This window comes from Pangasianodon hypophthalmus, chromosome 2 (assembly GCF_027358585.1).
Source record: "Pangasianodon hypophthalmus isolate fPanHyp1 chromosome 2, fPanHyp1.pri, whole genome shotgun sequence".
Classification (NCBI taxonomy): Eukaryota; Metazoa; Chordata; class Actinopteri; order Siluriformes; family Pangasiidae; genus Pangasianodon; species Pangasianodon hypophthalmus.
Genome location: NC_069711.1, coordinates 437501 through 450000, shown reverse-complemented (window position 1 = coordinate 450000; position 12500 = coordinate 437501). Strand labels below are relative to the sequence as shown.

The 12500-nt window shown below is 44.1% G+C and overlaps 1 protein-coding gene across 4 annotated transcripts in view; it reads left to right on the top strand.

The window, feature by feature from the left end:
• The window catches only part of dip2bb (disco-interacting protein 2 homolog Bb), a 39388-nt gene that overhangs the window by 2834 nt on the left and 24054 nt on the right, over positions 1-12500 (top strand). For 2 of the 4 annotated variants that reach the window (XM_034299028.2, XM_034299021.2), the window contains exons 2-11: positions 4179-4250; positions 4414-4569; positions 5099-5224; positions 5346-5600; positions 6301-6450; positions 7420-7437; positions 8496-8615; positions 8785-8982; positions 9266-9357; positions 9662-9772. In XM_034299028.2, the coding sequence (XP_034154919.2) occupies positions 4179-4250; positions 4414-4569; positions 5099-5224; positions 5346-5600; positions 6301-6450; positions 7420-7437; positions 8496-8615; positions 8785-8982; positions 9266-9357; positions 9662-9772 (1298 nt within the window). The remainder of the gene's footprint in view (positions 1-4178; positions 4251-4413; positions 4570-5098; positions 5225-5345; positions 5601-6300; positions 6451-7419; positions 7438-8495; positions 8616-8784; positions 8983-9265; positions 9358-9661; positions 9773-12500) is intronic. The other 2 variants (XM_034299033.2, XM_034299024.2) reach the window with 1 other exon arrangement.

Sequence of the window (12500 nt, the reverse complement as noted above, 5' to 3'; positions counted from 1 at the left end):
GTTACAGTAGTTCCTGCTAAAGTGGAAGAAAAGCTTGTAAGCATGGATTCATCTTATCCTGACTAAGGTTATCGAAATTATATATTATAATCGAAATTATCGAAATATCGCAAATGTAAATATCTCAAGGGCTTGCGATAACTGAAGGATTTTTATACTTCAGAAAGTTATGAAAAGTTTCAGGGCGACGCAGAGAACGCTTTCTTTTCCTCAGAAGAACATGAAACGTATGTTGGTGATGAGTTTTCAGTTTTTAAATCTATAAATATATAAATATAATTTAAATTGTTACAGAGTTAGAGCTTTATCGCACCGCATATCGCACTGTTTAACAAGTTATCGCATTTTTCTTTAATATCCTGCAGCTCTAGCAGAGACATTATGAGGAAAAATAAAGCTTGGAAGGAAGTAGCAGAGATGATACTCTTGAAAACTAAACAGCAGGTTCCTCAGGGAGCTTTTGGATAAATAAGGTTTTTTTCAGGAATTCTCTCTAGATGAAAACTCTGAAGAGCGCTTTAGGGCTCTAAATATAATTGATTTATAATAAAGCCTGAATGATATAAACATTTTGTAGCTAAACTAGTTTTAAGGAGGTAAAACGTATAATATGTAAGTGATAAAACAGCGTGCGTGTGTGTGTGTGTATGAGTGTGTGTATGAGTGTGTGTATGAGTGTGTGTATGAGTGTGTGGGTGAGTGTGTGTGTGAGTGTGTGTGGGAGTGTGTGTGGGAGTGTGTGTGTGTGTATGAGTGTATGAGTGTGTGTGTGTATGAGTGTATGAGTGTGTGTGTGAGTGTGTGTGTGTGTATGAGTGTATGAGTGTGTGTGTGTATGAGTGTATGAGTGTGTGTGTGTGTGTGAGTGTGTGTGTGTGTGTGTGTGTGTTACAGTAAAATACTGAGTGACAGCGTGGTGTGATGAAAAACTTCCACCCTGAAGTTGATTATTTTCCTATAACTGCACGTCCTCAGGTGTTTTATTCCTCTTACACCACAGCGACTTACCAACAATTACAGTCTTTTATTTATTAAACAATGACACGTCATACTTTTTATCCGTTTATTGTTACATTTAATGATGCAGAACATTGGTGAAGAGTTAGTTCCTGTTCTCACTTACGTTATAGCAGCTATAAACTGTTGTTCCCTCACCAGCTTCTTTTTTTTTTCCCAAAAAAAGCATGTTGTATTTTAACGTATCTAGCCTGATGAGTCATGTGACATTTGTAACTCAGCTCTAATAATGTTCCCAGGAAGTAAAAGAACCAATGAACTGGCGATGACCACGCCCACATACCATTTTGAGCAAACCCCATTAGCAGATATGCTAATGCTAATGCCTCCTATAATACCTCCATGGCCTAGGCAATGTGTGTACATGTGTTTTGTGGGCGTGGCTTTGGAGAGAACACTGCCTTTAGGACCATATATGGGTATGTGGTCATGTAGTGGGTGTGTCTTCAAGACTACACATAGGAATGTTGGCATGTCTTTGAGTACATATATGGAAGTTGTGTTATTAGGTCCATATATGGAAATGAGAATGGTTCTGCGCCTTTAAGTGTGAATGTGGGCGTGGCCTTGAGTTGTATTAAATCCATATATGGAAATGAGAATGACTCTAAGGCTTTACGATTTCATGTGGGAATTTGGGTGTGTCTTTGAGCCCATATATGGAAATTAGAATAATTCTTAGTTAGCGTATAGATGTGTGGGCGTGGCACTACATATATGGAGATGAGTGCGGCTCTGAATGGGTGTGTTTTTGAGTCCATATATGGAAATGGTAATAGTGCTTAATGGCGAGTGCTTTGAGAGCGAGAGAGAGCGAGAGAAAGAGAGAGCGAGAGAAAGAGAGAGCGAGAGAAAGAGAGAGCGAGAGAAAGAGAGAGCGAGAGAAAGAGAGAGAGAGAGAGAGAGAAAGAGAGAGATCTTAACCTCCTGGCAGAGGAACACACACACACACACACACACACTGCAGTCTCACAGTTGCCATGGTTACAGTGGGACTGCTGGGAAGAAGTGTAGAAGGCGGTGAGTTTGTTTGGGTTTGTGTCTGTGGAGGTTAGTTAGAGCTGAGCACATAAACACTGGCTACATCACACACACACACACACACACACACACACACACACAGCTTCATGCACTCACTGTGTCGAATGACAGGCGGGTGAACACTGGAGAAAATGACATCATCCACAGGGAGAGAAAGTGTGTGTGTGTGTGTGTGTTTCCTCTGAGAAACTAAGAAGAGAGAATTCTCTCAGGGATAGAAGCTGCTTCAAAACAACTGACCTCAAAAACACAGTGTTTAATTCATTTTCCATTTAAAGCCGGGACTTTCTCAGCGCTTCTGTATAAAACGGATTTGGGGGCGGAGCTACACATGAGCTCAGACTGTGATGTCACTGAATGATTGACTCAGTGGCTTTGAACAGATCGCGTCTGATATGCAAATGATTAAAGGAGGACGACGTGATACCTGGAAACTTTTAGCTGCATGTTAAAATAATTTGCTAGCTACTTTAGCTAATGTTGATGAACTAAAATTTGGTTGACATGGTAACAGTTAAATCTAAATCAATACACTGAAATCCCATGGACTAATGTGAGCTAGTTTACTCGCAGTTAGAAACAGCTATGTATGTTAGCTAATGTTAGTTATATTAGGCTAGGAGGACATGTGAGTGTTTACACATCTGCATATTCATGGTTTCATCCTTCACTTATGAGGGTGAAGGTGTTGGTGTTCGACAGCTGGGTTAAATACACAGATGTAGGCAGAGTTATGGGCTAGGATAAAAGCTGGGTGGGTGGAGTTAGAGGCGGGGTTATGGGCTAGGTTAAAATCTGGGTGGGTGGAGTTAGAGGCGGGGTTATGGGCTAGGTTAAAAGCTGGGTGGGTGGAGTTAGAGGCGGGGTTATGGGCTAGGTTAAAAGCTGGGTGGGTGGAGTTAGAGGCGGGGTTATGGGCTGGGTTAAAAGCTGGGTGGGTGGAGTTAGAGGCGGGGTTATGGGCTAGGTTAAAAGCTGGGTGGAGTTGCTTGACATGATGCTATAATTATTTTATATATCTTACTGTCTGGAAATTGCACCATTATGACAACATCTCTGGGTGTGTGTGTGTGTGTGTGTGTGTGTGTGATAGACAGACTGCAGACAGGCAGATAAGACAGGGCAGTGAAATAAAAGTTAGAGGAGTTAGTGAGTGAGATGTCAGCTGAGAGAAGAGAAATGGTGAGATGATTAAATCACTCACATTCTCCTCTCATCTCTCAGGGTTTCTGCATTTTTATTTCCTCTCAGCTGAAGAGCTCCGATTTCACTTCACACCGTCTCTCTGTCCTCATAAACACCCTTACTGCAGCTATTATAATAAAGAGCTGAGACACGGTGGGATTAGGGGCGGGGCTAAGGGTGGAGCTATAGGCTGGTTGGGGCAGAGTTAAAGGCAGGACTAGGGATGCAGTTATGAGCGAGGTTAAAAGATACGTAGGAATGGAGTTATGGGCTGGTTTGGGTGCAGGGCTAAGGCCGGGGCTAAAAGTTAGAGGCGGGGTTAGGGGCTAGGTTAAAGGGTGGGGGGGTTAGAGGCGGGGTTAGGGGCTAGGTTAAAGGGCTGGGCAGGGCTAGAGGTGTAGTTAGGGGCTAGGTTAAAGGGTGGGGGGGGGGGGTTAGAGGTGGAGTTAAAGGATGGGTGGGGTTAGGGGTGGGGTTAAAGGATGGGTGGGGTTAGAGGTGGGGTTAGGGGTGGGGTTAAAGGCTGGGTGGGATTAGAGGCGGGGTTAGGGGCTAGGTTAAAGGATGGGTGGGGTTAGAGGTGGGGTTAGGGGTGGGGTTAAAGGATGGGTGGGGTTAGAGGTGGGGTTAGGGGTGGGGTTAAAGGATGGGTGGGGTCTTTTATTGTTCTGTGATGTGTAATGTGTGTGTTTGAGGTGTGTGTGTATAAATCACGTTATTTGTGAGATGATGTTAGAGATTTGTAACGTGTATAAAATGCTCTTTTTCCTTTTCACTTATTAAATTATAATTAGAATGTACAACCTCCTGATTTGACACAGATGTTGCTATAGTAACTGAATGAACTAAGATTGCTGAAATAACATACGTGTGTGAATATTTGTCATGCTTCAGTGTTTGTGTGTTAAATAATTACGTTTTTCCTTTTTTTTTAGGTGACATCACACAGAAAGGATATGAGAAGAAGAGGGCCAAGTTACTGGCGCCGTACACAACGCAGACACAAAGTACGACACGCTGGACGTTCTTCCTCACACTCCTCACACACTTCCTGTTTCTCCTCTTTCTCTTCACATCTCTGATGCTTTCTGGGTTTTTGTGTGTTACAAAAAATGTTGAGCCAAATCTACAGAATGAAACCTTTAAACATTTCATCTTTTTTTTTAACAGATTTGACTCCGCCCCCACAGTATGATGGACAGGAACCTGGTCCAAGCTCTGCTACTGTGCCTAGCAACGCCTCCTCAAGCTCCTCCTCCTCTCGGCATCGCCGCGCACGGAGATCGCACAGGAGCGGTGGCACTCGAGATGAGCGTTACAGATCAGGTAATAACACGCACAACAGTTATAACCAATGAGCATTTATGCAGCGTTTATAAACACAGATATTCAGCAGATAGAATCGACTCCATGGAAATCTACAACCTTTCCATTTGACCCTGAGAATAACTCTAACTCAGTCCAATACAAAATATCTGCAAATAAAACATGCTGTAAATATACAAAAGTGACACGAATCACACAAACAGTGCTAAGAGAAATTTCCACTCTGCTCTTCTTTTGTTCCTCTGTTTATACACAAATGCCTTCTACATGATCTTGGCATAAATTTTTCAGATTATTCAGACTGAGAGTGAACTGAAGAACAAATAATTGAAATTGAACTACAGGTGTGTTCAGGGGGTGGAGTTTGGCAGGAAAGGGGCGTGTATTATTTATCTTTAGTTCTGAACTTTAACACCAGTCAAATTTTATTGATCAGCTGCCTCTCTCTCTCTCTCTCTCTCTGTCTGTCTGTCTCTCTGTATCTGTCTCTCTCTCTCTGTCTCTCTCCCTGTGTGTGTGTGTGAGACAGATATACACACTGAAGCTGTTCAGGCTGCTTTGGCTAAACACAAAGAGGAGAAAATGGCGTTGCCGATGCCGACCAAACGCCGCTCAGCGTACGTGCAGTCACCCATCGACAACTGCAGCCCACCAGGTACACACACACACACACGCACACGCACACACACACACACACACACACACACACACACACAGAGTTTACTGTATATTTACCTGGTGGTTCTCCTCACTGTCCCTCTGCTCTGTCCTGACAGACTCGTCCTCGTCCTCGGATGATGAAAGCAGTCCGGGGGTCAGCGGCAGTCAGCAGCCATCTCCGGACTCGTGGATGAACAGCTCCATCCCGGGTTCCTCCACCTCGTCCTCCTCTGCATCCTCCACCATGTCTCACGGAGAGTCTCGTCCTCCTCAGGCCCCTCAGCCACAAAGTCAACACACACACACACAGCCGCCACACTCACACTCGCAGCCATCCGCCCTCGCCGAGGCCTTCGCTCACGCCTGCATCGGTGAGTCCTGTCCGAACTCTCTGGGTGGGAGGAGCTTAATCACTCTCTCCTGTCAATCACACTATTAAACAGCAGTGACGTAAGGACTAACTTCAGCTTCCTGATGTTGGCTAGTTAGCAGGTTAGTAGTCTGCCATCTGCTCTGGAAAACAATTACTTACTCCCTTCACCATATTCATCTAATAACTGATCAGAACATATTTATATTTATCTTATATCTAAAATACAATATGTGTTTTAAAAACAAGAAACATATTTACTTTTTATATAAATAACGTAATATAATTTTATATAAATAATATAATATAATATAATGTAATAATCAAACTGTTCAAAGTGGTACTTTGTTATTCTTGTATTTTAAATTCCAGCCTGTCTCAAGTGCTCTAGAAAGAGTGGACAATTATCTAGATTCAATTCAAATAAATTTTATTTATAACAATGGACATTGTCACAAAGCAACTTTACAGAAATCTGAATCTAAATTTTAAAATTGAAATTTATAAATTTATCCCTAATGATCGAGCCAGAGGTGACGGTGGTGAGGAAAAACTCCCTGAGACGATATGATGAAGAAACCTTGAGAGGAACCAGAGTCAAAAGGAACCCATCCTCATCTGGGTGACTCCGGATAGTGCGATTATTATAGATGTAGATGATGTTAACATTGTGTGTGTGTGTGTGTGTGTGTGTGTGACAGATCCAGCAGGACTCAGTGGTCTGGGTGCTGAAGGCGAGTCTCCGACTCAGACACGAAATCAAGGATCACGTGTGGATCTGCCGTCTAACGCCGTGGTGAGAGGAATGAGTCGTGGACAGAGCAGATCCAGCATGATGGAGACGGCAGACGGTACTGAGACTGTGTGTGTGTGTATGTATGTGTGTGTGTATGTGTGTGTGTATGTATGTGTGTGTATATGTGTGTGTATGTGTGTGTGTATGTGTGTGTGTCCCTGTCTGAGTGTCTGAGTGTCTGTCTGAGTGTCTGTGTCACTTATAGCTCTTCTGCACTGAACAGTACGGCAAAAATCTGGATCTAGGAGTATCCGTATCCTGGCCCAAACACAAGGTCGCCAATACTTGAATGTTTCGTTGAAAGAAAACTTTGAGTGCACAGGACATTTATGTTGTACTCTATGTAGGGAACAAAATGAAGTGAATAGGAAGCTGTTTGATATTTGGCCTAATTAAAAGACAGTGGATTTCACCTGGATCACAGGGAGGAAAGTTGGATATAAAAATAAAAATGGATCAGAAACATTAAAGTTTAAAATTCTGACTCCAATCAGAGATACTAATAAGGACAATTCTATAGGACCTTTTGACCAATCGATGGTCTGCACGGTTTTTAGCCCCGCCCACATGTCCCAGCTCTGCTCACCTGATACCTGGGCCAGAAGGAACATCAAACTCAGTTCTGCTCATGTGTCAGTGGAAGTAATGAGAGGATTTTGGGGTATATGCTGAAGCGAGCTACGAGATTCGGTAGAAAATGGTTAAAAAATGCTATTATATTTACAGTACTGGAATTTTTGGCACCATGATGATGCAACTGCTTTTAGTGTTGTCATGGTGACCATTCAGTTTGGTGAATAATGAACTGGAACTATAGCTTATGTTTGTTTATAATGTGCACAATAAATTTGCATTGTTTTATGTCTGACAATGATGTAAGTTGGTGAATTGATACACACACACACACACACACACACACACACAGAGTGACATTCATTTATTAATCAATAATGTATTTTTTCTTTTTCCTTTCCACTCTTTCTCCACATGTGTCATGCTGCTTTTCATTGCTTTTCTCTGTTAGTGAGAAGAGTGGGGAAAGGTAATGCTTAGCCGTAACCACGCCCTGCAGTTAGGTCTTGTCCCTCAGCCTGCTTTCAGTGTGTGTGTGTGTGGACTGATGTGAAGGTGTGTGCTGAAGCACTCCTGTAGAGTCGCTCCCTCCTTTTATTCCCTTTATCTTCCTGGTCCAGGATCCTCATTTATCAGCGATGCACACCCTCTAATCTGTAGAAACATTTTAAAGAACAGTGTGGGATTTTTCAAAAAGAGTGTGTGTTTATAGTTGTGCACTGCAAAAGTGGCATCTTAGCAAGTGAAGATATCTTAAATATGTCCAAAAACCCACCATAGTGTCTAGAGTTCCAAGTATACTTGTATTTGTCTCTTATTTTAAGGATTAATAGGATCTCTGTGGATAATTCACTTTTTCTTGTCAACTGCTGACAAGTTCTCGACAGGGAGAATTCACCAACTGATGATTCACAGAGAGACTCAACAAATATATAGATGGATAAATAAAAAATCATGGCATTACTTGCTCAAATTAGTAACAAAACATATAATGTCCTGCATATGTCTCCGCTCGCACTCATGAATACCTTTTAATGAATTTTGAACAACCACACTTACACGCCCTGCACGCTCAGGTTGGCCGTCCTCGCGCTCTCTGTTAAACATGGACTATTTTAAAGATGTGAATAAAGTCAATATAAAGTTATAAATGGAGAATAATAGAGGGCCTAAAACAGGGTCTTGTGGGACACCATAATGCAGTTATTAGGCTCTGATGTTTTAGAATCTCAATTAACCTTAACAAATTGGTTACAGTATAAAACCAGACAAGAACTTGTCTAAACCAACCGTATATCACTAATGTGTGAAATCTCAATGTTATGCATGAGATAAATGAGGTCCCTGGTCTTTAGACACCTGAACGGAGATGTTCTGAACTCATCTGGAGCAGGTTTGCAACAGTGAGGAACATGTGTGTGCTCTGGTCATGCCCTGCTTGGCTGGGTCAGGATGGTGTTTGTGTGTTTGTGTACGTGTGCTCATCTGTCTCACCCCCTCACCTGCCTGGTCCTGGTCCTGGTCTAGGTGTTCCTGTGTCCAGTCGTGTGTCCACTAAGATCCAGCAGCTTCTCAACACACTGAAACGACCCAAACGACCTCCACTCAGCGAGTTTTTCATGGACGACCAAGAGGAGATTGTGGAAGGTGTGTGGCTTCATGTACACAGCACTGCTGTACCAGGCTGCCTCCTAATTCTCTTACTGAGACACAGTAAACTTAGTGTCATACACACACACACACACACACACACGGGTAAATATACAACGCACAGACGCTTTGTGTCTTTTTTTATGAACATGTTTGTCTGTTACAGTCCCTCGGCCGGACCCTAACACCCCGAGGCCGGAGGGCCGTCAGATAATCCCAGTGAAGGGTGAGCCGCTGGGCGTGGTCAGTAACTGGCCCCCCGCCCTGCAGGCTGCTCTGGCCCGATGGGGTGCCACTCAGGGCAAAAGCCCCGCCCTCACAACCCTGGACATTACAGGAAAACCACTCTACACTCTCACATATGGTAAAAGGAAATAATTTAATTATGAATAAACCTGTGAATAATAGAATTAAAGCGGCAGTCAATGATTTTTTTTTTCAAGTCAGGAAAGTGTGTAATGTTTGGTGAAGTTTCTTCTCACATTCTTGCAGCTTCAATAAAATATTTGCTCAGAGGAGGAAACTCTTACAGGAGAAATTTTAAACTGAATTGAATATAAAATCTGCTTGTCCCAGCTACAGATATTTCCACCCGTGGTAAGGTGCTTGGTCACACAGTAAGTGATTATTTGGTGTGTGTTTTCAAGGGAAACTGTGGAGTCGTAGTGTTAAACTGGCCTACACCCTTCTGAACAAACTGGGAACCAAGAACGAGCAGGTGCTCAAGCCTGGAGACCGGGTGAGCAAAAGCACTGGATTCTTTTATATATATATTTTTTTATGTCAGACAGACTGGAGAATCAACTTAGAAATCTCTAAACAACTAGAAATGGATGGATTAAAGTTCTCTGTCATTCTGATGGATTTTGAAGGTTATTTTTAATATAAAATAAATAATTTTCTCTAGAGTGGGTGGTGAAAAGATAGAGTCAAGTTATGTCATAATATTATGAAATATGGTGTAATAAAACTATATTTTAATCCCTGGAAATGTGTGTAAATGTGAGTGTTGAGCTGCTGATGTAGACTTGCTGTTCCCCCAGGTGGCGCTCGTGTACCCGAACAGTGACCCCGGCATGTTTTGGGTGGCATTTTATGGCTGTTTGCTTGCAGAGGTCATTCCTGTGCCAATAGAGGTGCCGCTGTCCCGCAAGGTAACTACAGCATTACTCACATGGCCTTACAGCTCACCCTACAGTCTACACTACAGTCTACACTACAGCCCACCCTACAGCCCACCCTACAGCCCACACTACAGCCCACCCTACAGCCCACCCTACAGTCTACACTACAGCCCACCCTACAGCCCACCCTACAGTCTACACTACAGTCTACACTACAGTCTAAACTACAGCCTACACTACAGTCTACACTACAGCCCACACTACAGTCTACACTACAGCCCACACTACAGCCCACACTACAGCCCACCCTACAGCCCACACTACAGCCCACACTACAGCCCACCCTACAGCCCACCCTACAGTCTACACTACAGCCCACCCTACAGCCCACCCTACAGTCTACACTACAGTCTACACTACAGTCTAAACTACAGCCTACACTACAGCCTACACTACAGTCTACACTACAGTCTAAACTACAGCCTACACTACAGTCTACACTACAGTCTACACTACAGCCCACACTACAGTCTACACTACAGCCCACCCTACAGTCTACACTACAGTCTACACTACAGTCTACACTACAGCCCACCCTACAGTCTACACTACAGCCCACACTACAGCCCACACTACAGCCTACCCTACAGTCTACACTACAGCCTACACTACAGTCTACACTACAGTCTACACTACAGCCCACCCTACAGTCTACCCTACAGCCTACACTACAGTCTACACTACAGCCCACCCTACAGTCTACACTACAGCCCACACTACAGCCCACACTACAGCCTACCCTACAGTCTACACTACAGCCTACACTACAGTCTACACTACAGTCTACACTACAGCCCACACTACAGCCCACCCTACAGTCTACCCTACAGTCTACACTACAGTCTACACTACAGCCCACACTACAGCCTACCCTACAGTCTACACTACAGCCTACACTACAGCCTACACTACAGTCTACACTACAGTCTACACTACAGCCCACACTACAGCCCACTCTACAGTCTACACTACAGTCTACACTACAGTCTACACTACAGCCCACACTACAGCCCACTCTACAGTCTACACTACAGCCTACACTACAGTCTACACTACAGCCTACACTACAGCCCATCCTACAGTCTACACTACAGTCTACATTACAGCCTACACTACAGTCTACACTACAGCCCACACTACAGTCTACACTACAGTCTACATTACAGTCTACACTACAGTCTACACTACAGCCCACCCTACAGTCTACACTACAGTCCACCCTACAGTCTACACTACAGCCCACCCTACAGTCCACACTACAGTCTACACTACAGTCTACATTACAGTCTACACTACAGTCTACACTACAGCCCATCCTACAGTCTACACTACAGCCCATCCTACAGTCTACACTACAGCCCACCCTACAGTCTACACTACAGTCTAAACTACAGTCTAAACTACAGTCTACACTACAGTCTACACTACAGCCCATCCTACAGTCTACACTACAGTCTACACTACAGTCTACACTACAGCCCATCCTACAGTCTACACTACAGTCTACACTACAGTCTACACTACAGCCCACACTAGAGTCTACACTACAGCCTACCCTACAGCCCACCCTACAGTCTACACTACAGTCTACACTACAGCCCACCCTACAGCCCACACTACAGTCTACACTACAGTCTACACTACAGCCCATCCTACAGTCTACACTACAGTCTACACTACAGCCCACCCTACAGTCTACACTACAGTCTACACTACAGTCTACACTACAGCCCACCCTACAGTCTACACTACAGTCTACACTACAGCCCACACTACAGTCTACACTACAGCCCATCCTACAGTCTACACTACAGTCTACACTACAGCCCACACTACAGTCTACACTACAGTCTAAACTACAGTCTACACTACAGTCTACACTACAGCCTACACTACAGCCCACTCTACAGTCTACACTACAGCCTACACTACAGTCTACACTACAGCCCACACTACAGTCTACACTACAGCCCACCCTACAGTCTACACTACAGTCTACACTACAGTCTACACTACAGCCCACCCTACAGTCTACACTACAGCCCACCCTACAGTCTACACTACAGCCCACGCTACAGCCCACACTACAGCCCACACTACAGCCTACCCTACAGTCTACACTACAGTCTACACTACAGCCCATCCTACAGTCTACACTACAGTCTACCCTACAGTCTACACTACAGTCTACACTACAGCCCATCCTACAGTCTACACTACAGTCTACACTACAGTCTACACTACAGCCCATCCTACAGTCTACACTACAGCCCATCCTACAGTCTACACTACAGTCTACACTACAGCCCACACTACAGTCTACACTACAGTCTAAACTACAGTCTACACTACAGTCTACACTACAGCCTACACTACAGTCTACACTACAGCCCACCCTACAGTCTACACTACAGCCTACACTACAGTCTACACTACAGCCCACACTACAGTCTACACTACAGCCCACCCTACAGTCTACACTACAGTCTACACTACAGTCTACACTACAGTCTACACTACAGCCCACCCTACAGTCTACACTACAGCCCACCCTACAGTCTACACTACAGCCCACACTACAGCCCACACTACAGCCTACCCTACAGTCTACACTACAGTCTACACTACAGCCTACACTACAGCCCACACTACAGCCTACCCTACAGTCTACACTACAGTCTACACTACAGTCTACACT